This window comes from Struthio camelus, chromosome 15 (genome assembly GCF_040807025.1).
Source record: "Struthio camelus isolate bStrCam1 chromosome 15, bStrCam1.hap1, whole genome shotgun sequence".
NCBI classification, from domain to species: domain Eukaryota; kingdom Metazoa; phylum Chordata; class Aves; order Struthioniformes; family Struthionidae; genus Struthio; species Struthio camelus.
Genome location: NC_090956.1, coordinates 17,426,932 through 17,454,410, shown reverse-complemented (window position 1 = coordinate 17,454,410; position 27,479 = coordinate 17,426,932). Strand labels below are relative to the sequence as shown.

Below are 27,479 nucleotides of genomic sequence, written 5' to 3'. Positions count from 1 at the left end.
CTTCCTGCTTTTTTGCATTTGATCTACCTTGAGATATTAAGCAGGAAAGAGGAGGTAAAAGTACTTTAGCTGCTCATAGCAGATTAGTACGTAGGCATTGTCTGGGAGCAAATTGAGTAGGAAGAGGATGAATCGGGTTCCTAAGCAGTTTTAACTGCCAGGGCTCTGTCATGATGCCAGAATGGACTGGCTCAGGGGAGTGATCCTAGAGCTGATCCCAGCTGGGAGGCCAGTTACATGGCCGCATTTGGCAGTTCAGCCTATGCCTATTTATACCCCTCAGTGCCAAAGTAGCACCGCTGTGAGACCTGACGGGCAGGACAGCGAGGAGCACGGTGAGAGGGGGCTGCGTTAGAGAGCACAGCACCACCTGCTCACGGCAGCCTGGCCACAAGCTGTCTTAATCGTACATAGTCTGCCACTCCAGCAGTGCTGGATGCCAACGCAATTACAGTTGCCTCTCAGTTCTGGCTGCTCTCTGCAGGGCCCTGGTTTAGCACAGGATTTCTGTCCGTGTTCCTTTTCACTGACCTTTGAACTCTCTTCCAGAGAGCAGAGCATTTACAAATGATTTAGGTATAAACCAATGTGATCAGCAAAGTGGAAAAGTTGTTGAAACAGGGAAAAGTGTTGAGATAAATATCACAGGAAATGCCTTTTGACCTGTCCACTTCACAGATTTCTTCCCACTGCTGTTACTACCAGCACGAAACAAGAAGTACCCAGCTGCTGCCTTTTCTCCTGGGCCTTTACCTGAGGCCTGCTCATGAAAAGCTTTTTGTACAATGTACTATTCCCCACCTTTCCTTCCCACATTATGAATCTTTAAGAGTAGATCAAGCTTGCTCCTCCAGTTACAGCCTTCAAATGAGGGCCTTAAAGCAATAGAGCTCTCTGTCAATCCATCTGTATTATATCTATCTGCCAGAGAAACAGCCTTGCTGGACTTCTCCTTTCGAGGAACTAATTCAAGTATTATCAGATGGAGACAAAAAGATCACTGGGAAGGAGGAACTTTATTCTGAGGATGTGCTTCCACTGTTGCATTACCAGTGGGGTTTGAGCCAGTGAGCAGGAGGAAGTTCAGGGGGTTTCTGTGGCAGTGTGGAAGGCACTGAGTTGCACTTCAGTGAGCAAGGCCCCAAGTAGCATTATCGAAACCTCAGACATTTTGGGGTCCCTGACCCCTGCTGTCCTGGCTGCCGCTATTTCCAAATAAAAAACCAAAGCATTTGCTTTGGGAAAAGGGAATCCCAACCTAACGCATCATACTGTGTAGTTTTCTGGAGCTTATCAGGCATCTCCTTGGGTTGGGAGCTCAGTCACCAAACTCCTCTCCGCTGCCTTGAGCTCCATGTTACCCTACGATGTGGTTCCTCCCTGACCACCCAGTTTTGACCATTCATTGACGAACATTTTCCTAAGCAACTCCATCAAGACTCACTTGCCCAAGGAAGCCACAAGCAGGACCTACAGTAACAGGTCCAGCCTCATCAAAGCACCATCGGGGAGCAGGACATCAGAAGTCAGGACACTGCAGAAAATATTTGGCTCATTCAGCAATATACCTGAACGGCAGTACGGGATAGACTTACCATGCAGCTGTCTCAGCTGAGGAGCAGATCCTGTGTTGCTCAGAGACAGCTCACTGACGCTTTCCCGTCCAGTTCCTGTTCCAACATTGCTTCACTCTCTTAGGAGACAGCCTTCACTCTCTTAGAGCACAGCCTTTCTGCTGTGCTCTAGCTAGAGGGACATAAAGCTGGGGGGCTAAAAGGGGAAAGGAGAGCCAAGAGGCTGAAGAAAGCATCTGTAACAAGACATTTATTGATGTGCAAGTCTCTGTTCTGAAACAGAATCAGCTGCTTCCACTGGCTGGGCTCCCAGCAACAGTCATGCCAGCAACAGCTCAGCCACTGCCGAGTCTTGGCAGATAAAACATCGAGGCTGACCAGCACGGACCACAGTCCCATTACACACTCAGGTCCAGGAAAAGGTCGGGGTTGGTGGTCACCGTGAAGAGATAGATATGGCAGGATCAGTCTGGTCCAATACGGTGGTCTTTACAGCTGATGTCTGATTTAATCCAGATGTCACTCAGGAGTCGTCTTCAGTCTTCTGTGCTGCATTCTTCCCAGGTCTTCATGCAGACAGGAGAAGGAAGGAGCTGACGTGGAGCTCTCAGCTAAGGCTCCTATCTCCAGTGCTCAATCCCATTGTTACAGGGAGGATCCATGGCTGAACTTTCATCCAAACATACCAGGTTCAGGGGATAAAACTCAGAAGAATCAAGACCTCCCACTTGCAAACAGACCTCCCAAACAGTCAGAGAAAGCAAAAGCTGCTGGACATACCATGTTGGATAAGGGCAATGGGATGCATACAACAGACCTTCAGCTGCACCAGTTGGGATGGGGAACCAAATACGCAAAGAAACTTTGAGCTGGTCCTGTTAGGTGAAACCAAGGTGGAGAGAGGCCTGCAGGGGCTAACGGAAGCTGTAAGTAGGTATTGCTGAAACAAAACTTATTGTCCATGTCAAGCACTCTCATCTGGAGACAACCCTTGCCTCTCTGGAGAGGTGATTTCACACTGTTAGCTTCGGTCTATCAACCGAGGCCTTTCGGCAGGGAAACATGCGGCACCCGCCCCTGCCTTAATCCTCCACGCAGCAAGCTTTTAACCGGACACCGCGGGGTTTGAGGGCTTACCTGTAACAGGAGCCCTGGAGAGGGATACACTTCTTCTATAGCTGCTGCCATTGCAGGGCTGACTCTCTTAAACTGCTGGATTTCTCTCTTCCACACCTGCCAGAGTCCTGGGCCGTCCTTCTCCACTCGCACCCCCTTGGCCCAGGCCCCAGCAGTGCAGAAAGGCACCGCCTCTGCCTGCGGCAGCCTCCTGCAGAAAGATGGATTGCTCAGAGTAAGACCTAGGGACAGGACGAGCAGTGAGCACAGGCCTGCAGGCCCCAGATGCTGCAGCCTTCCCCTAGCATTAGGCAGTTGGCTTCCTGTCTAAAGCCCCTCTCTATCCAGGAATAACATTTTTTCCTCACAGTTTTCCATCCTTCCCTGGAAAGCTCCAGAACACATTGTTGGAAAGGTTTTCCTAAGGCTGCCTTTTTCCCTTCTCTCCCAATGCTGAATCAGAACTGCACTCACCTTCACAACAGAGGATGTTCATAGGCACAGAGGACTGAAAATGATCTCGTCCGAGCTCTTACACTGACAGCACTGAAGACAGGCTTGCATTCACAGGTAAGTGTTTCTGTAACTTCCGCTGAGGTTTTCCAAAGCTCTGGGCTCGGGGTTTGACCGGATCCAGTGATACAACTCACTTGTATGGGTGTTTTGCTATTGCCTTAGTCAGCGCAGAGACATGCTGGCCAAATTCCTGCCATGTGTCTAAGAGCAGCACTTCAACGTTACCCCACAGCTGGAGCACCACCAGTGCCTGGAGAAGTGACACAACGCAACACACCGCACAAGACGAAGACAAGCTCGCATGGGCCAGCTGTGAACTGGGACAACCGGAGGCCTTCACCCTCCTCCAAAGACACACACCCCGCTTAAACTTCAGCCAGTTGTGCTGGTGTCAGCCCTGGCCTCCAAAGGCTCCTGGGGAGAGGAGTGAGGAAAGCGCATGGGTGCAACACATCCCTCAGCAGGTGAAGCTGGGCTGGGGCTGGAAGGGGAAGGAGGCTGGGCTGACCGTACTCTGTCAGCTCTGTTTACACAGAAACAGTAAAGCCTGCTCAATCTTCTTAGTTCCCAGTAAGACCACGAGTCATAACCTCCTTTGGGCCATACTCAGACAACAGGGCAGGAGTTTAGTTCAAGGGATACCAAACACGAGTTTAGATTGTATTTCACCTAGTTTGTGACTGCTATAGCATCACAAGGAGCACCCCTACTCTGCTGTGGGATACAGGCTTTGCAAGGCAGACAACCCAGAGCCAACAGCTCCCTTCATGCTTAATGGGGCTGTTCCTGGGGGAAGCGGCGGGCGGGCTCTCACACACGAGGGAAGGCTAGGTCAGATCTGAACCAGGGTCTTACAAACAGGAGGCTCAAAACCCTGCCTCCAAGTCTGCTGTCCCTATCCAATCCCATTGCAAGCCAGGATGAAGAAGGATATGCGAGGATTCAACTTGTTCCAAGTCAGCCAATATCTCCTCTCAGCAAAGCATTCATTACATGCAAGGGCTCACCAGTGGGACCCCTTTCTGTACAGCTCAACCATGAGTAACATAAAACTTCAAGGACTGTAAGAAGTTTCACCTCCTTTATGTCCTGGTGGGTCACAGACACCTCTGGGCCAGGCAGGGACCTGGGACTCTTCTTTCTGAGGCTCAGTGCTTGCTGCCTGCCCTGCTCCTGATTACACCTAGAAGCAAGACACACAGTTCACTTTGTCTACAAGCTCTACAGAGTCACACTCTGGGGCTGATGTCTGATAAAGAGGAAAAGGCCAAATTTAATCCACTCACATCTGCTACCTCTTAATCTCACTTGAACCTGGAGACAAAGGTATCGAGTTTGCTTCAGGCCACCCGCCCCCACAAGGGGCAGCAAGGACAGCTCCCACGCTGCAGGTTTTGGTGGAGGAGCCCTCCAGAGTGGCCAAAGGCAAGGCTGGCTTCAGATCAGGCCGAGTGCCTGATGGGGCACCGACAAAACTCTGAAGCAAGACAAACCACATCTCAGTCTGTAGTAGCCTTCCTCCCCGAAACAACCCCTCCACATCCGTGGAGACCAGCAGGACAGCGCAGGCTGTTCAGGGTGCATCTCATCACCGGGAATGGGCAGGAGCCCGGCTCAGGCTGCAGCGGGGGCTGTAGGGCTGGTGTGGCCTTTGTGCATGCCACGTTGGCCAATATCCCATTGCTTTTTCTGGCTTCACCTTTTTGCCTGGAGTGTTAGCACTGACCTGCTCACGGACGCTGCCTATTCTAGCCTTCCATTCTCCGTTCTTGGGGCGGGCCGGATGGACTGTTTTATTGGAGGGATTATTTTATTGGTGCAAATGCGGTGTTAAGTTACTCAAAAGTATGTTTGATAAAGCAGCTGGATACTTGCCACCCACCAAAGAACCAACAAATCCAGCGCAAGACCTGCACGGGGGGGGGGGGGGGGGGGGAGAGTAAGTAGACAAGGAGCCGTGCAACCCGAACGGCAGGTCCCGGCAGCGCAGCGGTGCCGGCGGCCCTCGCAGCAAGGCGCGACGCTTCGCTTCCCGCGGCCGGACCGGGCTCCCCGGCCGGGCAGCGCCGCCCGCCGAGCGGCCCCCGCCGCTCCCTCACCCCTGCCGCGGCCGCCCCGCGAACCGCGGGGCCGGAGCGAGTTTCGGGGCGACGCAGGAAGCCGTGGGGGGGGGGGAGGGCTCGGCGGCGGCCCCCCCCCCGTGGTCAGGCCAGCCCGGGGCGAAGCGCTGCGGCGGGAGGCGGCGGCTGCACCGCCCCTCGCTCCGCCTCCTGCCCCGGCGCCGCCGGGCGCCCCGGGAGGCGGCAGCGCCGCCATGATCTGCCTCGCGCTGACGCTGCTCGCCTACGTCCTCCAGAGCGGTGCGGGGGGGGGGGGAGCGGGGGGGGCTGGGGGGGCGGCGGGGACCCCCCCCGGCCCGCCCCCTGACGTCCTCGGTCCCCCGGCAGCCCGCGGCGGCGGCGGCGGCGAGCGCACCTTCGTGGCCGTGAAGCCGGACGGGGTCCAGCGGCGCCTCGTCGGGGAGCTGGTGGGGCGCTTCGAGAGGAAGGGCCTCGCCCTCGTGGGCATGAAGCTCGTGCAGGTGAGGCGGCGGCCGGCGCCGGGCAGGCCTCGCCCGGGTCCCCCCCGCGCGCTCGGCCCCAGCGCAGCTTTGCCCCCGCCGCCTGCAGGCCCCCGAGGAGCTGCTGAGGGAGCACTACGTCGCCCTGCGGGACCGGCCCTTCTACAGCCAGCTGGTGAAGTACATGAGCTCCGGGCCCGTGGTAGCCATGGTGAGCGCTGGCCAGGCTCTCCCTGGCCTCGGGGCCGGGGAAAAGCGCGGCGCGTAAACAGCGTCGGCTGGGGGTCCGATGGAAAACACAGAGGTCCCTTCAGAGGGCCTGCTGCAGCTGCACTGCACGGAAGGGACGGTTTACTGCAGTCAATTAAATCCACCCGCAATTTTTATTAATTCGCAAAATCAGCTCTTGAAGCCTTTTTGGGGAGATCCTTTCCTGGCTGTCGTTGGGGCGGATCAGATTGCGGATTAAGAGGACTGATGATGTGGCGGGTGCTGCTGGGGAGCCGTGGGTGCTGATTCCAGGTTCGTTGTCACATAGGTCTGGCAGGGCCTGGATGCGGTCAAGACAGTTCGCACGATGATTGGGGAGACTAACCCGGCTGACTCCAGACCCGGCACCATCCGAGGAGACTTCTGCACTGACATCACCAAGTGAGAGCATGGGCTTTTTGTTCCCCGAGTAGTGTTGTGAGTACCTGTCCAGGCGTTCCAGCGCAAGGCTTGCCTAAGCTGTACAAGTCTGCATCGGAGCAGAGGACGTATCAGGGGCTTTTTTCTGCAGTTTGCCCTTTCTGTGCTTGAATCATGTCTGTCTCCCTCAGCATGGCAGTTTGCAGAGCGGTACTGCCAAGGACGTGCTGCACTCTGCCTCCTGAGCTTGGGAGGAGCCTAGGTTTGAGTCTTCCCTGCTTTCTGAGGCCTTTCCTATCTAACCTAGTATTTCTGCCTGTCTAGTAGGAGGTTTTCGCTTGGCCTTTGTTCCAGGGAATCAGGCTGTGAGGAGGAAGGGAGGAGGGGGTCCTTCTCTGGAGGAGCAGGGCACCTAGACAGCTGCTTCAGCTCTACCAGAGTCCGAGGCATTAAAAACCAAGCAGGAGTTCTCCTCTGCAGAGGAGGCCCATGCACTACGGCTTTCACCAGTGAAGATTCACCACTGCTGACCTCTGGTGGCTATAGCTAAGCCTGGCTTGTGGTAGGCAAAGCTTTTATCTAACTCCTTTCCAGAGTTAAGTTTCTTTTCGTTGGTGTCTGATACCAAATCTACTTCACAGGATGCTCCCTGACAGACGGAAGGGGGTAAAATCTGGAGACAAAGCTTAGATTACATAAAAACAAGCAGGACTCCAAATAAACAGCCACTTCCAGCTCATCTTGCAGCAAACATGATTCCTCATTGTAGGAGGAAGGAGTGTTGGGAATTTGCAGCTCCTACCACATCCACAGCATAAGCTGTGTTCAGCATAACCACAGCCAGCCCTGAGCCAGAAGGAAGAGAGAGCTGCACGGTGGGGAAGGGACACCTTACACTGACTGGCTCTGTACGTTTTATTAAATTGGTGAAGGTGAAATTTTCCCAGGTGCAGCTTCCTTCCCCCTTTTCTCTGCCTAGCGCAAGCTGATCCCTTTCTTCTTCCTGCAGGAACGTGATTCACGGCAGCGACTCAGTTGAGAGTGCCCGGCAGGAAATCTCCCTCTGGTTCCGTCCAGAGGAGCTGATTTGCTGGGAAGACACAGCTGAGCACTGGATCTACGGCTGAGTGCTGGATCTACGCGTGATAAGAGCAGCCTGAGGGAAGTGTGTCTTCCTGGCTGGGGCATGATGCATTTCCATCCATTTCATTTCAGCCCATTAGGCTGGCTGTGGATTCTGCTGCAGCATCAGGTGCTGTTGGGGGTTTCTATTTTGGGTGTGGGTGGAGGGGTTCTGGGAGCAGTTCAGCTCCTTGCAATAGTAGCTATTCTTTTTTCTTGTCTGCTGTAGTAAGTAGTTAGTGTCGCTGTTCTATTTGCTGTAGCATCCTAAAATCCCAAGTAGCTCTAGGTGATTTGCCGAAGGAAAGCAAAAACTGGGCTCTGTGCTCTTTACAGTATGTAGGGCAGGCCTGCATGGTAGAGTAGAACAGATGCTCTCAACCACTAGGACAGGTGCTCTGATCACCGGACAAGAGTGATCTGGTCAGTATCATCTACCTGGATTTCTGCAAGGTTCTTCACCAAATTTTAAAGTTAAGCTGCTATGGGATAAGGGGGAAGGTTCCTCCATGGGTTAAAAAAGCTGCTTCCAAGATGAGGAATGAAAGATAAGAACTGGTCTCTTTTCTTTCTGTTGGTGGAAGGCCGTGGTGGGAGTTCTGCAGGGTGCATGTGGGGACTGTGCTAGTTCACCTGGCTTCAGAAGTGATTTAGAGAATCCATGAAAGGAGAATTCACTAAATGCTGTTGAACACATAAACACTGCCTCTGCTTTCAAGAATCCCTGGGCTGCGAGTGTTGGAGTGGGGAAATGACTTGTCTAGATCTGCTCTATTTTTCGTAGGCCTCTACTGCTGGGCTACATAGACTCTGGCCTGATCCAGTACAATCAGTCTGACTGTACTAATGTGACTGAACTAATGAAAGAACAGCATTGTACAAACTATGAGAGTAGAAGGGGAAGAGTGAGGTGGGAAAGGTTTTGGGCTCGGAAGGAATTAGGACTGTGCAGACCTCTGTACTGCACAGTGCAGGCTGTGGGGTCTTAGCACAAGGCTCTGGGAGATCATGAGACATCTTGTTTGATGGTAAGGTTCCCTTTCAGAAATCATTTCTGGAAAACCACAACCCCCCCAAATCTTTGGATTCCATGCCCTGAATGTGTTACGTGTTACATTCTTACTGGAACGTCAAACTTGTGTATTAACATCCTGGATCTTTAACAGTGTTTAATTGGTTATCTGAAAGAAGCTATTAATGATTACCTTCATCAGCTCCTCCCAGCTGATAATATAAAAGCTTACAGAGTGGCCTCTGCCTTGCCCTCCCTCCAAACCAGAGGAGGCTTCTGAGGAAAAACATGTGCAGCAAATCAATTTAAAAATCCTGACCCTAAACCATTTCATGTGCTAGGAGAAGTGGAGAAGTGCACAGAGCCTCTCCTATGTGAGTGTATCAAAAGGTGCAGCGGGCAGCCCAAGGGGCACAGGGACAGCTCCCACGGCCTGCGCTTCCAAACCTCACTGCTAAGCTGCTTGCATTGGCCAGAAGACATTGCTTGTGGTGCTGCACCCCAGCCTGCCCCGGGACTGCAATGCAGGGTTACAAAGGTTGACGCAGCTTAGTGACCCTCGACGACGTGTTCCCTACGTACGGGGCAAAGTGGCCCGGGGGAGGAGGTGGCTCAGAGGCCTTCTAACTGCTCCTGCTGTGAACCTTCCACCTTTGGAGAGGCCTCTCTGCTTCCACTGACAGCAGGGGTTGTCACAGGAGATCCTCAAGGTCACCTGTGTGAATATGTCCCTTCAGACCCAGGTCCCATCTTTGCCTGCTGCCTCTTCAGGTTTTCACGCTGCTGACCATTCCTTAAAGCTGCATTGTGTCTGAGCCCCCTGCACGGCCTTGGCAGCACATTAAGGCAGGGACAGTGGCGTTGCATTCTGCCATGGAATAGGAGTAGTTTTAAATCCAAGGGACCAAGGTCCCCCAGAGCTTTGTTGCACGTAGACTGAGATGTGTTTTGCCCATGCCCTCAACACTTGTTTCTCTCTCCCGCTGACCTAGCTTTGAAGCTGCTGGGGAATGAATGCAGCTCCACAGGGGCAGAGAGTAAACTCAATCCCCGCTTCCACCTCTAGGCTGGCCTACAGCATCCTGAGGCTGGGCAGAGAAACACTGATAGACATGAGAACAGGCACTGACTGGGAACAGAGGGTCTTCCTCCAGCGACCACGGTTTTCTTCAGCTGGCTGATTAAAGCATGCAGTTTCTCTGCAGCCACTGGCAGCCAGGGCTTCTCCTGCCTGCAGAGCCCTGCCAAGAGGTTGTTTACAGCTCCAAATATATTATAGATTCTGTTTGGTCCCAGAGCAGTCATGCATTTGCTTTTTTATAATAAACTTGGACAGTCCTGTTGTCTCTTCCACTGGCTATTTTCCACATGGATCTGGAAGGTGGAGGGGGTGGTGGCTGATGAGTGGGTGTATTTAGGCCAGCGCTGGCAGAGCGGTGTGTTAAAAGGGATGTGAGCAAAGTGCTCTGTTTGCAAAGCCACTGCGCCAAATGACTTACATTTTACTGACACTGAATTGTGCTGCTAGTTGCAATTTCACTTCAGTACCTTAGAGATGCACGGGCAACACAACTAATGAGGAAGCAGCCAGTTTGTCAAGACATTAAAATCATTTAGGAAAGTAATTGCAAGGGAACCTACTTGATGTAGTTCATTTTAATGACTAACAACTGGTAATTGGCAAAGGCAGTATGTATAGCCTCATACACAATTTTCACTACTTTCCTATTCTGTTGCCTCTTATTTATTATTGCTACCTGCATTCCTCAAGTTCATTAAATCCTACAAAATAAACACTACTGAGACTGAAAGGAACAAACAAGCATGATGAACTCAGCTTTTTAAGAGCAGGAGCGATGAATGTCACTGATTCTTACCAGACTTTGTCAGGTATGACCCTGCAATTGACAGGGGACAAGGCAGCTGCTCTGAAAGCTGAGATTAATGGGTTAACCCTTTCACAGTGGCCTTACTATCTAATCTGAAGGGGGCCCCCACAAGGAAGCTGTAGTTAAGACAGTAGCTGAATGGGTTATCCTTTCTGCACTTTATTTCTGAAATTGGGAGAAGCTATGGATTGCACAGTCTTCAAAGTCAGGTACTGTGCAGTACCAGTCCTTTCTGACTCAGTGAGCAACATGCATCTCATTTGCCCAAAGATTGCTAGAAGGTGAATGTTTGAGTTAACCGCTCTTCCAACAGCCCTGCTATTACCACAGACTGAGCAGAAGTTCCATTTACAGCAACAAAACACACTGCCATTTGACATTAACACATTTATTACATGCAGAACAGATATGGTTCATTCACAGCACGAGGGACAAAGCACAGGAACATATTCATACAGATTATACAGAATGCCATCTTCAGACCAAACAGCAGAGTTTACAGGCCCTGTAACACTTAAAAATCCTTCTCTAACATACAAGATACCTTACAGAGATCACAGTGGAGATATGACAGAGCCACTCTCTCTGGCCATGAAGCCAGTCCACTCTCACCATGCTGCCCCTTAGCTAATGAAAGCCAATAGGAATATGCCAACAGCAGTTGGTTTTATTTAGCTGCAGCTGCCCTCCCCCCACCTTTAAGCTTGTGCTTCTCTTGGAGGAAAACATGTATCAAACTGGAAAGGAAACTGCTGATAGAAGCTCCAGAATGGTTTCAGCTGTGAAGCCAGCTGAACTATGCAATTGATCTGGGATGCCTCCAGCCTGAATTATCTGGATGAGGGTAGGCTTTGAGCCATTGCCAGGCTGCCTCAATTTAGGATTCTGAGAGCTAAATTTTGGACCTAGTAAAATTTCAGTGCAGAGCTGGCATTTGTTTTTGATCATGTGTGTTGCTCTGCTGAGGATTTTTTTTTCCACCCTCTTGTGAGAGAGCAAGTGCTAGTCACAGTCTGGTTTTAGTCTACCCTGCATAAACTCTTACACTTGTTTGATTTTTTTTTTTTTTTTAAAAACAACTTTCACCAGTTTGTCTGGGGAGAAGAACTGTCTCTGACTGGGGTATATATCAGTAGTGCTGATCATACTGCAGTCTGTGCTAGGTGGTCTAGCAAACTTTTATGGGAATTCTGGGCCAGTTGTGCCTCTAGTATCAGATTTCCTTGGGAGCCTCCTGAGATGAGCTGGTAAGTCCTACCTGGGCCCTGTTCAGTAAACGCCTTGCCACCTATCCTTTGTTTTAAACTTGCTGGTTAGGAGTCCATGCCAGGACTGTTTTCAACAGTTTGCCAGGGTGGGATGAGACTGGCAGAGCCCACATACTGCATATGGAGATAGACTACTCTTGTGTTTCTTTCTTCAAGGACATTAGTTTGAAAATGCCCAGAAATAATCAGATCCTGCACTTCACATTTTGGAAAGCTAAGCACTGGAAACTGCACTAGGTACTATTAGTTTTAGGTTATTTACCTGTGCGGTGTTTGTGCTCTCCCAGCAACACGTGGGAGCCCTTGCTTCCAGAGAGGCAAAGGGCTCTCCAGCCCACGTTTCCCAGCTCTGGTGGTGAACGCTAAGGGAGGAAACAGATGCAAGCTAATTAGAGTTATGGTGCTAGGGAAGAGAAGCAGTTGCTGCTCATTTCTGAGACACTAGCAACCTGAAGGATTTCTGGGCAGAAATCATAATCCTTTAAAAAGGATGCCTAAGATGCCTGCACAGCAGTTGCCTTGTGAGCAGCTGTAAAACGCAGGCTGGCAGGGGAAAGAACACCTTTGAGGCTTTGAGCTGGCCCAGTAACTTGCTTTTGGTCTCTTATACAGCCTTTATGAGCTCACTGAATATCAGAATTTCACCTGAAAGAACGGCAGCTGCATAGCAACTGCCTGGAAGATGCTACGATGATTACTAATCTTGTAAGATTAGTTATTCCCTCACAAGGAACTAAATTAAGTATTGATGCAAGTAATCAAACCAGAGTTTACACTGATAGCTTAAATTCTTCAGGACAGAACAGTCTAGTATGCACAGTAGCCACTGGTTTCCAGCTCAAGTAGATGAGACTCTTAAAAGTTAATATAGGAAAATAATTACAGCAGAATCTCCAGGTAAGTGTTCCATTATCACTTCCTTCAGATACTCACTGCAGTCAGATGCATTCTTTAGCACACACTTAAGGACCACAAAAAGACAGAAAAGTTCACAATGAAAACACTTGCAAGTGTAGGAAGCAAAAACTATACAGGACTATTTATTCACAGCAGATGAAAAGAAAGAGCAATTTGTCTTAGTTCAGAGCATTGTGGCTTTATCATTATCTTCCCCCGTCTTATACTCGAGCTGCAGTACTCACACAAAACCTTGTCAGTTATTGTCTAGCAGAAGATGGGCTGAGAATTTCTGAAGCCTGTCAGCTCCTAACATAAAAACACTCAGCAGCATTTCAAACCCTCCTGGGATGACAGTTCTACCTCAGGAGCTTTGGTCGTGATGGTCAGGCAGGAACTGCCAAGAGCATTTATCTGACAGTTCCATTCTTGCACTGACTGCTCTCATCAGAGCCTTTTCTTTGTTGAGGCCTCATCACTGTATTTCTTCTACAATGGGGCTAGGGAAAGTACCTGTCCAGGATTGCATATACAAGACTAAAGCAGGATAATCTGCATTCTGACAGAGAGAGAACTACACTCTCCAAATACTCTTTTGAAACATACACAACTAAGAGGAACTAAATTTTACTCACCTTGCTATATAAATTAGACAACTTAATATCACTGTTAGCTTTTCAGATGAAAAACCGCAGTTGTCACAGCCTCCAGCACGCACTTAGGTGTATCTGGGCTATTAATATAAACACCGGCGCGTGGGCTATCCGCCGGTCACGGACTCCCGCAGCCCGGCGGGGGCTGCCTACAGAAGCACAGCGGAGCCGGTGCCCGCAGGAACGGGCGCTCCTGAGGAAGCCCCTGAGCGCGCCGGAGCGCGATGCGCGGCCAAGGCCGGGCCATAAGGGGAAGCGGCTCCCAGGAGCTGCCGCAGGGCTCGCCTCCTCCCCGCGCCCGACGCACTCTCCGGAGAGCTGCCCGGGGGCTCCCCGCCTCGCCCCAGCACCACAGCCCCCTCACCTCACCCGCACCTCACGCCGCCTCAGCGGCCCGCCGCCATCTTACCCTTCCCGCCCGCCGCCGCGCAAGGCCTGCCGGGACAGGGCGGCACCAGCGGCGGGGGGGAGGGGGAGGGGCGAGGCGGCGAGGATAGGGCCGCCCCCGTCACGTGGGGCGAAGCCGGCCGTCGCCGGGCCGCTCCCCCGAGGTGTGACCGCGGCGGCGGCGCTGATTGGGCGCCGGGCGCGCGGCTTTGTGACGCCGCCCGGCTTCAGCGCGAGGGCAGCGCCCCCTGCATGTGACGCAGGGGCGACGCTCGGATCCGGCCCGGGAGCGGCGGCGGCGGCGGCGGCCGGCGGCAGCAGCGGTGAGTGCGGGAGGTGGCGCCGCCCCGCCGGGCCCCGGCCCCAGCCCCGGCCGGCCCCCGCCGCGCGGCCGCTGCCGGTCCCGGCCCCTCGGCGGCGGCTGCCCGCGGCCCCGCGGCGCGGCCTGGGGGTGCAGGCGGGCGGCCCCGCTCGCCGTGACGGCGGGCGGCGCCTGCGGGGGCCCCCGCGGGCCCGGCCGGCCGCGTTCCGGGCAGCCGCCGTTTAACGGCTTCCGAGCGCGGCGTCCGGCCGGGCGCCCTGCGCGCTGCCCCCCTCCCCCCCCCCGCCGGCCCGGCCCGGGCTGCGGCGGGCGGCCCGGAGGCGCCGGGGTGCCCGGGGCACCGGCAGCCGCGCTGGGCGGCCGCCCCGCGGCGGGCAGAGCTCCGGCCGCGGTGGCAGAGCCCTGAGGGAGCCCTGCGGGGCCGCATCCCGGCCGCCTCGCGGGGGTCGTTTGGCTCCCCGGCCCGCTGTGCTCCCCTCAGCCTGTAGAAACGGCGTCGTGTGGTGTTAGGGGAGAAACTCGGGGATGGGCAGAAGTAGCAGAGTAGGGGACTGCCGACCTCGGAAGGAGCTGCGGTCCGAGGACTGACTGCTTTCTTCCTTTCTGTTTTCTTTTCTCGATGATTGCAGCAAGCGCTAACAGCACAAGCCCCTGTCATTTCCTAGGAAAGCTTCAAGATCAAATAACTCGTTCCGCTTCCAGCGCCCTCCTATATCCTTACCCAGGCGGCGAAATCCTCTTCTGTGTATGTATGCAATTTGGGCAGAACTTTTCTGATGCGATGGGGACTGTGCCATGAGAACTGGTAAGACCGGGCTATCGCCATGACGGAACCCCACAGGGTTCAGTTCACCACTCTCCACGGCCCGCTAAGCTCCAGTTTCTTGAAAAAGCCTCGCAAAGAGGATGCAGAGCATCCCCAGGACTCTGAACCCGCTGCAGCAGCAGTTCGAATCACACTAACTCTCTTCGAGCCAGATCACAAGCGTTGTCCAGAATTTTTCTACCCAGACCTTCTAAAGAGTAGTCGAGGGAAAGTAAAAGGTAGTTCTTCAGGAGACAAGGTAAGCATCCTCTTTTGGCTTGTGGTGAAGCGTATGTTTTGTCTGAAAATTTCAAGCACTTCTGCAGTATTACTTTTTTAGTAGTTATGAGAGTTGGTTGTATGTTATCTGCAAGGCATTGACAGGTGAAATGATTAGTCAGTGGTCGAACTTCAAGCCGGTAGGAGAGCTGGGATTAGAATCCGGGGTATCTGATGGCTGGATACGTGTTCTTGCTGCCAGGCCACGCTGTCTTTATTGCTTTGTCTTCCCTGGAGTTTCACATCAAGTAGGTGATCTGTTCCTGGCAAAATCTGGCACATGATGTCAAGTAATGCTGAATCAGTTTGAAATTGCCTGATTGAAAGGTTTTTTTTTTTTTTTTAATCTGCCTTGCTAGCCAGTACAAATGTCTTCCAAACAGTATCGAAAGAGAGACCTTTATGACTGTTTTACAATGGGTGCCTGTATCTTTTTGGGGATGCCCCTGTACTGCACGTGAAGGTTTTTCACCTTAGAGCTTGGTATCTGTTCCTGTCTGGTGCGTATCATTCTTTCAGGTGTTGTCTGACAATTTTGCTTGCCTTTTGACAGAAAGTTTTCAGGATACGATGGTATGCCAATTTCTGTAGCATCTTCATTTTGTATTAGGTTTTTTTTTTTTTTTTCAATGAAAAAGTACTTAGAAAAGAATAGTATTTTTTCACCCTGTGGCATGGAGGAACTCTGGTATCCTAGCGCAGCACCGTTGCCGCTGCTGCTTATGACATCAGGGTCATGAGGCTTGAGAAGGTTGATGGGATTCTAGTCGTTTTTTGTATTGCTCTTCAGAACTGTTTTACAGTCAGTTGACAAGCTCATGATGCTCTTTTGAGAGAGTCAGGAGCAGCAGACAGGTGCAGAACCAGCTGAGAGAGCAGCCCCCAAACCTAGAGACTATAGTGAGGCAATAAATGTTTGTGTGTGTGTCACGAGAGCACCCGGGAGTTGCAGAAATGGCGTGCAGTAAAGAACAGGATAAGAGCAAGTTCTTTTGACTTCTAGCTGCCAAAGAGCGTTCATGTGAAGCGAAGAACTGCTGGGGGAGGGAAGGGTTGTGCCCCAGATTTGTTCTTCAGCTGTTGGACAGGAGTTATAAAAGGAGGAAGGACTTGAGCAGTACCTGCAGATTGATGACACGGTACTGTCTCACCATCTTCTTGTTTTCTTCTGTGAGAGCGTGATTTGAGTTAAAAGAGTATACTGCTTGTTACACTTCTGTGGTTTATCTCTAAGAAGCTTAACCTCTTCTCTTCTCTTCTCTTCTCTTCTCTTCTCTTCTCGCTGACTTATTCTGAGAAAAACAACACTCTCACAATACTATAGTAAAGGCTGATTGTCTGAGGTTATGCCTGGATGTTCCAGCTATGATGGATTTAATGCATGTGGAATAGATTTGGTGGCACTGTGACAGGATTGATTCTGATGGTTTTATCTCTGTTTCTTTCTATAGAGGAAAGAGCCTGCTGATCCCTTCAATGATGAAGAAAAGGAAAGGCATAAAGTGGAGGCTCTTGCTAGGAAGTTTGAAGAAAAATATGTATGTTTTTCTTCTTTATATTTTGTTGTTCCTTAGACTGGATAATGCTGCTCAGCTCTCAAATAGTAGTACTTGAATAGAAATTAGAGGTTATTAGCTCTTATGTTCCTATTCTTGTGCAATCTTTCATCTTCGTTCTTTTTCTAACGTTTCTAACGTTTATCTAATGTTCTTTTTCTGTCTCAGGGCTGCGGTATGCTAAAATAGTCCAGATACATTCTTAAATCAGATGACAATCTGATTTAAATGAATTTCAGTCTCACTTGTAGTAGCAAATGGCATTAATGTGATGAATTTAATTTATGAAATTTAATCTTTTAAGCAAAAATAAATTTCTGGCTCTTGCTGTTGTGGCGCAGCATAATCTGTTAAGTCTCCAAGTATGGCGCTTTGGTCACTCTACTACCCTTAAGATAGTACCCTTGGTAGTGTGAGAGAAGCTATCTGATATCTTACCCATTTCCTTGCTGTTCCTCTTCTTATTTTACTTCAATAGATGGCGACAAAACTATGCTTTGTTTTTTACAGCTGGTTCTTTTGGATCTGTGAATTGCTAAATTGTCTTGCAATATGAATTTGACCTATTGGGCATCTTAATGCACTGTGTGTGTGTTTGATGCACGCAATACAGAGCTAGTACTGCCTTTATGGCAGTTATGGAAGGGTCAGCCATCTCTGCCCTGGCAGAAAGTTTTAAGGGGTGCAGAACTGATTCAACATAAAGTTTGCTGGCACAAAGCTAACCTGTCAAAAAGATTTTCTGTTAGGTCAACGTTTTGTTTCATATGTCTGCACTATTTTTGATTCCATATGACAAGACCTAAAACTGGATTTACCGTATCCTTAGATTACAGTATGAAGTGAGTTAACGCTTATTTAGTTCTACTGCTGCTTGGAAAAAGAACTCATTTTCTTGTCTATACTGGAGAGAATGTGTCCTGTATCAGGGCTATTCCTGTGCTAATTAGAAATGAAAGATGAGCAATCATCAATCTCTTATTGCTTAGGGTGGCAAGAGACGTAGAAAGGACCGTATTCAGGACTTGATTGATATGGGGTATGGATACGACGAGTCTGACTCCTTCATTGATAATTCTGAAGCAGTGAGTACTTGGGCAGGTGCGAGGGTGGTTAAACTCAGGTGCCTGGGGGGGTCTGAACTGGCACCTGGGGAGAACGTTAACACAGTACAAGCAAGGAACATGCCAGGGCTGGGTAATGAGAAGTCCTTGGGCAACTGTATGGCAGAAGAGTGCTAGTTAGCAAATGTGTCCACAGCCCAGCCTCTTTTTGGGAGGCGCAAGTTCCGTTCCCTTCTCCAAACAGCTCAAATACAGAATAAAATAACAAAACTTACAATATCAATAGATTGTTCTTTTTTATTACCAGTATGATGAGCTCGTTCCAGCTTCTCTAACTACGAAGTATGGAGGGTTTTACATCAACTCAGGAACACTGCAGTTTCGGCAAGCATCTGATGATGAAGATGACTATGTTAAAGAGAAAAAGAAGAAAACTCCCAAGGTCAGCATGCCAGCTTTCTAAGAGTGTTCCCTGTGTTAGAGCGTGGTGGATTTGCTGCATGAAAAGGCTATTGAAATACAAGAGAGAGAAGGATTTGTGAATTGGTGTGGATGGGATAAGGAGGGGGGATGTAGAGCATTTACTCTTGTAAATGAGTTCTTCAAAACCTATTCTCTTCCTGTATTTGATAGTAAAATGAAGCTTGTCTGGCACATGTGAGACTATTGTTGGTGTTCCCTGGTTCCTAGAGTAGAAATAAGGGCAGCCCCTTGTCACCCTGAAGAGTTGTTTAGCATTATTGGGATGCCAAGAAGTACTGGAGGGTTATTCTCTTCTCATCTGAGGTTTGCTAGAGAGGGAAGACCGTTGGGAAGCTAGTGCCTCTGTTCTGCAGTAATAAGTCTTTGGAGACAGCCACATTGCCATGAAGCTAAAGTGACGTGATTAAGAGGGGAGACAGCAGGAACACTTGGTGTTCCGTCACCTTTATTGATAGGATCTTCTCTAGCGTAAAAGCTGGGCGCGCTGCTGAAATGTTGAAAACCGTATGTGCCAGAACAGTGGTGATGCATGTATGCAGTTTGGGTTAATATACCGTTTAGGGAATGAGCTGTTCTCAGATTATTGGTGAAGGGCCCAAAGTGGCTCTGGGGGTGCTGCTCTAATTCCAAGATCGGGGGCACTTTGATTCTGACTTGGTTTTAATTCCCTCCAGAAGCGGAAGTTGAAAGATGGAGGTGAAAAAATGAAGAAGAAGAAGAAAGATGATTCTTATGACAAGGAAAAGAAGTCAAAAAAGTCCAAGTTCCCAAAAGCTGGGTAAGAAGGAATAGGGCGTGGCTTGCTGCCTGTCACCTTGCTTCAAGGCTACAGGTGGCATCTGTTATACTGCAGTAGTACACGTTGGAGTGGAGGGTTGCTTTGGTGCGTGCTGCATAAGCACCAACAGATAAACTGCCAGTGCTTCAAGGGAAAAAACAATAAAAGGCTCATGATTAGGAGAAGGGCAGAGCTCCCCAGCAAGAGTATCAGAGCAGGGAGGGACACAGGTGCCTGAAATGCTTTTATTTCTTGGTGTCCTGTTTAGACAGTAAGGGTGGGAACAGATATAGGACAGTGTTCAAAGAGAAACAGTGAATATTGGGGAGGAAGTTGGGGAGGGAAAGGCATGAAGGAAGGACATGAACTCAAGAGCTGTAAGTGTCTGGCTAGCAGGGAGACAGAGTTTGGAAGGCCATGGGCGTCCAGAGCGGAAAAGAAAGTTGTGTGTTGCTCCAGTCCCTTGCCATTAGTTTGTACTCCTGCCCAAAATGGTTCTTGGAGGAGTGCTCCACTTTTGGAGTTTCTGGCCTTTTGTGCCATGAATATGAACGGTTATTCTCATCTCCAAAAATCTTCTCATTTTTCCATTGATCTGTACTTGCTTTGGTCTGCTTGGTCTCTTTGTTTTGATTTCTGTATCTGCTAAATTTTCCACTTTTGCTGCATTTTTCTTCTGTGTTTTTCCTCCGTCCTGTAACTTTTCTTTTAGATTTCCTTTTTCTTGCATGGGTTTGCTTTCTGGCAGCAGCAAACCCGCGTGTCTGACATGGTACGACCAGTGTGCGATTCCTCAGTACGGAATAAGGAAAGGGAATTTGCCTTGGTGGCTCTAATAGAGGCAAGAAGCATCAAGTATAATCAGCTTCTGTCACACTAACTCTCTTGCTTCAGTTCCTCTGCATTAATTGTTTGTGCATTTCCCGTTCTTCCTTTCTACAATAATGTGAATGATTAAATAAGAGCATAACTTGGTGGAGAAGTTTGAAGGAGTGAGATAGGTACACTTGTACACCAAAGTAAGTTTTGTGCTGAGGCAGTCCTATCCCTGGTGTGAGCGGTTCCACAGGTGATGAACCTCTTAGAGGACTCTTTCCTCTTCCCCTCAATTTCAAACTGCACAGCTGAGAAGAGCTTTACCTTATGGTCCCTAGGATGGAGGGTCACAGGTGGAGAGAAAGTTGCTATGTGGAGTTGCTATTTCTGACAGACTGGTAATGTTTCCTCTGGTACAGAAAAATCTGCTTGAGGCCAGTTATGTTGAACATCGTAATTCTTGCCATTTGCCGACTATTGTTTCGTGGGCAATGGTTATTAAATCTGGCATAGGAGTTCTGGGACAAATGCATTTTTAAAGCCGAATGGATTACGGAAAAGGAACTGAAATTCTTAAGTATGATTAAGACTGGATAGAAGAACACCTGATAGATAAGTTGCTAAAAAAAGAGAGACGTTATTAAATGAATGACAATTCTCTGCGTCATGTGGGGCTTGTGGTTCTTGAGCTGAAGTTTCAGGCTTTCAGTCTTATTCTTAACTCTTAGCTATGGCCTTGAGAGGCAGTAGGTTATTTTTCCTGCTGTAACGGGTTAAGGAGTTAAGGTTTTCCAGGGGATTGGCGCATGTGGCTGAAGTGAACTGGGATGAAGGTATCCTCTTCTCTTCTCCTTGATCTTGTTTTATGCCTTTCTCAATTCCCTTTCCTCCTCCATTCTTTGCTTACAGCTTTACAGCATTAAATGCAAGTAAGGAGAAGAAGAAAAAGAAATACTCCGGAGCTCTTAGTGTCAAGGAGATGCTAAAGAAGTTTCAGAAGGAGAAGGAAGCTCAGAAGAAAAGAGATGAAGAGCCGAAGGTCGTGACTCCCTCACCAGCAGAACCTCCAGCCCCAAGGGAGGTGGAGACGATGTCTGACCCATTGCTTTCACTCTTTGGCCAGGCCAGTGATAATGACCTGCTTCAGGCAGCTACTGCTATGGACTCATTAACTGATCTAGACTTGGAGAGGCTCCTCAGTGAATCCCCAGAGGGGAGTCCCTTTCATGATGTGGAGGATGGGAGTGATCCTCTTGGAGTGGGCTTAGAACAGGATTTCAAGCACCCACCGTCCCTCCCAGAAGGAGTGCCAGCCCCTTTGGAGAAACGCATCAAAGAACTGACTCAGGTATGGCAGTTAGTTGGGAGGCAGCATGACTGTGTGGTTACTGGAGGAGGGGAAGCTTTGTTGGGTTCATGTGTGGCTTCAGCCAGAGACAGAGCATGCTCCAGTGGGGGAATTTCACAATGCCGAGTGGGAGCGCAGTTTTATATCACCCTGTTTTCTGTTGTGGCCAAGTCACTTTCTTGAATACTCTGATGTCACAGTGGCAAAGTGCTGGTCCTTGGCCTTGTTACCTGATGACTATAACACTCATGAGTTCAACTGTCAGTATGGTTTCTTTACCTCTCTTGGCAGAGTATGGACCTGATGCAATAGGTAATTTCCAAAGTCAGTTTGACATGAATGGACTTAAAATATGTACTAGAGAGGCTGGGGGCCTTTTGTTCCGCTGTTATAGTTTTAATGTGCTATAGTGATCAGGAAAGCATCCATGAAGTAGCACACAGCGTTCTGTGTATAAAATGAGTAGGTGCACCTGAAAAGGGTTGCCTGTTCTACAACGTGAGAAGGTGTGAAGAGCCCTATGGATTGGGCTTGAGGTTTTGTTAGAACTGTTTCCTCTTTCACGCACAGATGGAGACCTTCAGTGAAGCACAACTACAATTTGGCAGCTCCGAAGTGGAGCTATGTTGCTGGCAATTTGAAATCCTTTCTCATCTTTAATATCTCTGTGTTGTGGGACTGTTTAGGGAATGGGATATATTAATTTCTAGAAGGGTTCCACTAGCAGCTCCTCCTGCAACTGGACTTCTGTGGGACTTGCCCATCTTCTCCAAAAAGCTGTGGCCAGTTTGGGAACTACTGTTGCGGAGGAGGTGCTGGTCAAGGAGCCCTCTCCTGGCATGTTGAAGAAGTGCGCTTTCAGATTTGCTGTGAGGTTTCTCTGATATAAGGGCTGTCAACAGACACTGAGATGTTTTGGTCCTGCTACTAGTGTTGCATTTAAGCATTTGATTTTAAGTCCTAAACAGTGCTCTGGTACCTCTGCGGTGGGGTGTATTCTGCCTTCTGGGGCAGGGGGTCATCTTAGAGCGCTTGTTGCTTAAGCATCTCTGTTACTTAATAGCTCCTGTTACTAAAGATAAGCTTCTATTAAAGATAACTGTATCCTACTGAGAAATCTGAAATGCATATAGTGGTGGTGAACAGATGGAAGAGAAGTAGGAATTGAAGTATCGCCACAGCTAAATGTGTCTGATAAAAAGAATGCTGTTCATACTGTTAACGGATAACACTGAAAAAGCTGCCTCTGAACTATATCTGAGTTAGAGCTGAATGTTACAGAGGCTCCTTTGATATCACGTTAATCATTATACTGCTGCAAGATAGTGTAATAGCAGATTACCCCCAGATTTTCCTGCTCAGATTTTCCTGCTGCTGTTTCTTGTTGCTGGACTGTCTACATTAGGATAAGGATTCAAGTAGGAAAAGCAAGATTCAGCAAACTGAAGCCCCTGGGTCAGTCAGGATTTGGGGACATGAACCCCATTGCACATGGGAATGGAAAGGTGCCATACTTCTGTCTGAGAACCAGGTATCTTCCATCCCAGCATTCTCCCAGTGGGAGAATCCTATAGGTTAAATGGAGCCTGAGGCATTTCCTTTTGCACTTCAACTGATTTGATTTTAACCCTCTCCTTCCTAAAATAATGTTCATGTTGAAGATTCTCTTTAGTATTAAGTCTTCTCTTTTGATAGCACCAGCTGTGTATGACCCATAGCAGACAGAGATCGCTTGGGGAATGTATACCTTCTGGGCATAAATTCATCTCTTACCAGCCTGAACTTTAAAACCTTAAATTAGGGAATTTCAAAATCATGCCCTGGTCTCCTTTCCCACGCAAGGTCTCATTAACTTGATGTGGTGCCTTGTGGTTAATCCCAGTTTTGCTTCTTCCATCAGTTTTGCGCCACTCAGGAGAGACTGTAAAAGCTCCTTGGCAATCTTCTGCTTTCTCATTCAGCTCTTGGAATTATTTTCCCACTGGACGTATTTTTCATGGGTGTGTGATTTTTTTGGGCAGAGCTCTATGTGCTGCAGTGGTAGTTTCGGAAGCTTCCTGAGCAGGATTTTTCAGTTTCTATAGTGTTGATAGGAAATAACACATCCCCTATGGCTACTCCTCTTTCTGTTGGTTGCTTAGCTTAATGTCCAGATTGGTCTAGAAGGCCTGGTGATAAGTATCCCTGACCCTCATTAAGCATGACTAGGATGATCTTTCCTGTTCCAGGGGCAAGCTCTATGCTCACGTTACTCCATCTAACAGCTCTAGTGTGAAATTAAATCCATGTCTTAGAACTGTCCCTTCTTCCTGTGGGAATTATGCCAAGCAAGGCAGTTTCCAAAAAGCCATCTCCTTTGCCCCAGGAAATGGAAGAATCTTCACTCCACTTTAACAACTCCAGTGCACTCAACTGCAGTGTGTTTGGACAGGAGAATCCAAATTCTGAGGTGTTTGTGGGCAGGTCATGGTCTTACCAGTTCAAATGGCTGGGTTGGACTTGAAGTGAGGGAGCTGTAAGAGGAAAGGGCACAGGCAGGGCAGGGTTGCAGTTTGCAATTCACATTTTGGCCTTTTTCTGCCAGTCTGTTGGTTTAGATGACTGTGCTCCTCCTCCCCTTTGAAGCTTTTCTGTAGAGTGGGGAGTTCCAGATAGTTTCCTGTGAGTTTGGTGATAGTGTTGGATGGAACAAAATGAGACAGGTTTGGACCTGCTGCCAAGAGAGTGGCTCCAGTTCCAGGCTTGATGGTTCTTCATTAGCACAATTGAAATATTAAAGCAGGAGAATAATTGGAAACCTTTCAGCTCGATGGTATTTGACATGGTTAGTGTGGACTAATTATGAGAGTTCTGAGCATTGGTGCATTTTTCATTCCCAGGGTGTCTTCCTATCTGTGTGATGCTTCTGGCTGGACTGTCCCTCAGCAACATATGTCTGGCCTCCTTTGCTTCCCTTTGTCTCCCCTCCTCTTCCAGGTGTGCAGCATCCGGTGCCTCTGTTCCAGTGACAGCAGGAGCACAGTGCCCTACTTGTTTAGGGCTTCACTATGCTCCTCAGTTACTTATTGAAAAAATCCTCTGATCCCTGTCATTTAAAAGCCTTTCTCATTTAAATAGGTGCACTGCCTTTAAAGAAAGTGACAGGAACAGATGACTAGAGTAGGATGGAATCTGACAGCAAGGGTTGCAGAACACCATGGAATTCATTTTGTCATTCATTGCAATCAAACACAGCAAACCCTCCAAGTGAGAAGCTAGTAAATTCATCCCGGGGCATGTATCAAACAGGCTCGAGCTAGTGTCCTGGTGTCTGTCTTCAGCTGTTGAAGAGGTGGTTAGCATCAGTGAGCCAAGCTCAACCCTTCCCCAGCTAGCTGATTGTTTGGTCTTTGAATTGCCAAGTGACGATTTGGTCAGTCCTGTCCACATTCTGCCATAGGCGGTGAGCTCTGAGCACCTGCAGCGTGTGGAGTAGCAGGTGCAGAGCTAGGTGGGGTGAAACTGTGGCTTGTTTTACAGTCTTTCTCAAGTGATTTGAAAAACATTTGATTACTTGTGCCTGTCTGTAAGTGAATGGATGACTTGTGTTGTTTTCCAGGCTGCCAGAGCTGCAGAAGGAGAAGGCAAACAGAGATTCTTCACTCAGGATATCAACAACATCATACTGGAGTAAGTGTTACCAGGAAAGGGGAGCGGGACTAATGTTGGGAAAAAAGAATGTCATACGGAGCTTTTTTTTTTTTTTTGATTAAATTTAGGAGCAGGTTTAGCAGCAGTTGTGTGGATCTGCTCATGCCCGTCCTCCACATAGAACGTGCCTAGGATAACATGAATGTCTCCTAGAAATGACTTTCTGTTGAAATGTGATATATTCTTGGGATAAGAGAAGGCTGGAGGGGATGTATCCAGGCCTCCTGTTTTCAAGATAACACTTGATATCGTATACTTAAATTTGGTCATTTGACCTGTGACTGTAGCTTGATACAAGAACAGTAAATCTCTTCCTGTCAGAGATGTCAAGCACGTTCTTTGCTGTTCAAGTTGTATGCTACATGGACTATTTTGTAACAGGAATAAGGCTGCTGTGTTCAGTTCCCAACCTGCTACTGGTTTTCTGTGTAAACTGAAGGAACTCCATTCCTGCTCTATATTTTTGAGTCCCTCATCTACAGAATGCCAGTGTTGCTTCATGCAGCTGTTGATAATGGCTTCATTCTTCTTCAAGTGCATGGAGAAGGCTGGTGAATGCATGCAGCTTTGTGATCATCTTAGAGCAATACCTACACAGAGGCTTTAATTTTATTAAGGTTTATCAAGGCACTTGAAGGGAATTGCTGAAGGGAAGTTTGGGAGTCTGTTTCCCACTCTTTTCAAGTGTAGGTTACTTTTAACATTCCTGCACTGACTGCACATACAGTCCAGTCGTAATGTTTTTTTTTTTTTTAAGCTAGTAACTTTAACCACTTTCAGAAGTGATATAAGTGGATCTCTATGACTCTGCACCAAAATCAGTTAGGGGTGTTTACAAGTTTATTGCCATTGAGATGTGGTCTTAAAAAGCTAATCTCTTAAGTCTATATGTAACCATGTAGACAGGTTTGGCACACACTAACCTCTGTAATCTACTCACTGGGAAGTAAGATCAGGCCCACAAACTAACACTTTATGCTGTATTATCCTGAATTAGACTGCAGTAGCATCTGACATAAGCAGTCTCTCATTTCATTGCCTAACACTCCTGCATCTCAGCTGCCAGGAAGAAATGCAGTAACGCTGCTGAAATACTGCTGTTGCTTTTCAAGGTACTCTGACACTACAATGAAAGGCCTAGATTGGGAGAAAGGGCTTGAGTCCCTTGATTTTGAGATCCAATGAACCTTCATGTAATTTGACTTGTGCTGTCTCCTTCTTCTCCCTGCGTCCACCTCCCCAGTTGTCAGAATTGCTTTTCTATTGCTTAGAGAATCCATGTCAGATCCCTGGTCAATGTTCTATGTGTCCTGTTCTTCAGCATAGAGCTGCAGACCCGAGAGCTGAACAGCCAGATCCGGTCAGGGGTGTACGCCCACCTGGCTGCCTTCTTTCCTTGCAGTAAGGACACTCTGGTCAAACGTGCCCGTAAGCTTTATCTCTATGAACAGGTGAGTAAATTTGGCAGCACAGCCCCATCTCGTTTGCTTGTTACCTCTGATCTCCAGAGCGCAATTGTTCTCTCCATTACGCACTGTTGTCCTCCTCTGAGCATGAGCCAGCCACCCCAGCACTGTGGATTCAGAACTGACAAGGTCTCAGACCTGCCAGATTTGGGGTCTCTTGGCTGGAGTGTGCCGTGTGGAACCTTGTTCTTTCTGTGATATGCTCTAGGGTGGCCGACTGAAGGAGCCTCTACAGAAGCTAAAAGATGCCATTGGTAGGGCCATGCCAGAGCAGATGGCTAAGTACCAGGAGGAATGCCAAGCCCATACTCAGGCGAAATTTGCCAAGTAAGCTCATCGTTTGCTCATTATTCGTCTGTAGCTCTTCTCAGCGGGTTGCATGTGACCTGTAGGCTGCTCTCATGAAGTTTCCTTCCTATTTCTGTCCTGTATTTGAGAATTGATGACAGGCATTAATTGGCCTAATTAAGCTGCGTGTGTTCTTTGTACTATCAGTGTTGATGCCAACTACTGCAGCACTGATGGCACCAGAATTTGACTGAAGCGTTTTTTTCCCACCCAAATCTGTAATTAGGAACGTGACAGTCTAAGATCAGTCAGGCTGGATCAGTTCTGTGGTCTCTCTTGTGCATTGTCAGATATGCAATGGTAGCTAGTACTAAGGGCAAGAAGTTCCTTAACATGGAGCACGTGGATCAGCTTGGATGCTAGAGCAAAAGATTCAGGCCCCTCTTCCAAACCATGTGTTGTCTTCAATTATTGAGACCTCTGAACAGTCTTGTTCAGAGATATTTTATCCTGTCTTTGAATCTGGCTAAGTGATCATGGCACCTTTCCAGGACCATGACTTTCACATTATTTCCATCTCCCTTTTAGGATGCTGGAGGAGGAAAAGGACAAAGAGCAGCGAGATCGAGTTTGCTCTGATGATGATGAGGATGAAGAAAAGGGAGGCAAGCGCGTCATGGGACCTCGAAAGAAATTTCAGTGGAATGATGAAATCAGGTTTGCGCAATTTAGATTTTAAGTAAACTGTGACTTGCCTTATTCTATGCAGTTGGATGCGAAGCATTCAAATGTTTGTATCTTGTTTTCAGAGCAGGTCTGATCGTTTGTCCTAACAGGCAACTTGAAGGTTTGTGGCCGACTGCACTGTTTGTGGAAGGCACTACTGCATTTATTAAATCTGAATCTTAAATACATTCCAAAATTAACCTGGTTTCAGGCGCAAGCCAACTCTTGAGATAT

At 48.7% G+C, this 27,479-nt stretch overlaps 3 protein-coding genes across 13 annotated transcripts in view; 2 read left to right on the top strand and 1 right to left on the bottom strand.

The window, feature by feature from the left end:
• Positions 1-1,816: 1,816 nt before the first annotated feature.
• EME2 (essential meiotic structure-specific endonuclease subunit 2) lies at positions 1,817-14,772 on the bottom strand. Its single transcript, XM_068908977.1, has 5 exons — positions 14,759-14,772; positions 13,647-13,672; positions 11,950-12,049; positions 2,712-2,901; positions 1,817-2,449 (listed from the first exon to the last, which is right to left on the bottom strand). The coding sequence occupies exons 1-5, from the start codon at positions 14,770-14,772 to the stop codon at positions 2,195-2,197; spliced, it is 585 nt and encodes a 194-aa protein (XP_068765078.1). The 3' UTR covers positions 1,817-2,194.
• On the top strand, positions 5,442-9,881 carry NME3 (NME/NM23 nucleoside diphosphate kinase 3). Of its 5 annotated transcripts, XR_011134618.1 has the most exons (8): positions 5,482-5,566; positions 5,654-5,787; positions 5,876-5,977; positions 6,305-6,417; positions 6,751-6,958; positions 7,038-7,304; positions 7,406-7,648; positions 9,597-9,881. XR_011134618.1 is itself a non-coding variant. In XM_068907877.1 (5 exons), exons 1-5 carry the CDS (start codon positions 5,521-5,523, stop codon positions 7,521-7,523), a joined length of 513 nt encoding a protein of 170 aa, XP_068763978.1. In that variant the 5' UTR covers positions 5,442-5,520; the 3' UTR covers positions 7,524-9,881. The 5 variants fall into 5 exon arrangements, 2 of the variants coding, with proteins under 2 accessions (XP_068763978.1, XP_068763979.1); XR_011134619.1 differs by lacking the exons at positions 6,751-6,958; positions 7,038-7,304; XR_011134620.1 differs by lacking the exon at positions 6,751-6,958 and having other exon boundaries at positions 7,166-7,304; positions 7,406-9,881.
• UBN1 (ubinuclein 1) overlaps positions 13,763-27,479 on the top strand; it is a 27,463-nt gene continuing 13,746 nt past the window's right edge. For all 7 annotated transcript variants that reach the window (XM_068908454.1, XM_068908453.1, XM_068908452.1 and 4 more), the window contains exons 1-11: positions 13,763-13,947; positions 14,576-15,010; positions 16,482-16,568; positions 17,576-17,671; positions 17,958-18,092; positions 18,808-18,911; positions 20,637-21,075; positions 24,674-24,744; positions 26,087-26,216; positions 26,440-26,558; positions 27,108-27,236. In XM_068908454.1, coding sequence (XP_068764555.1) covers positions 14,771-15,010; positions 16,482-16,568; positions 17,576-17,671; positions 17,958-18,092; positions 18,808-18,911; positions 20,637-21,075; positions 24,674-24,744; positions 26,087-26,216; positions 26,440-26,558; positions 27,108-27,236 — 1,550 coding nt within the window. In that variant the 5' untranslated portion in view covers positions 13,763-13,947; positions 14,576-14,770. The remainder of the gene's footprint in view (positions 13,948-14,575; positions 15,011-16,481; positions 16,569-17,575; positions 17,672-17,957; positions 18,093-18,807; positions 18,912-20,636; positions 21,076-24,673; positions 24,745-26,086; positions 26,217-26,439; positions 26,559-27,107; positions 27,237-27,479) is intronic.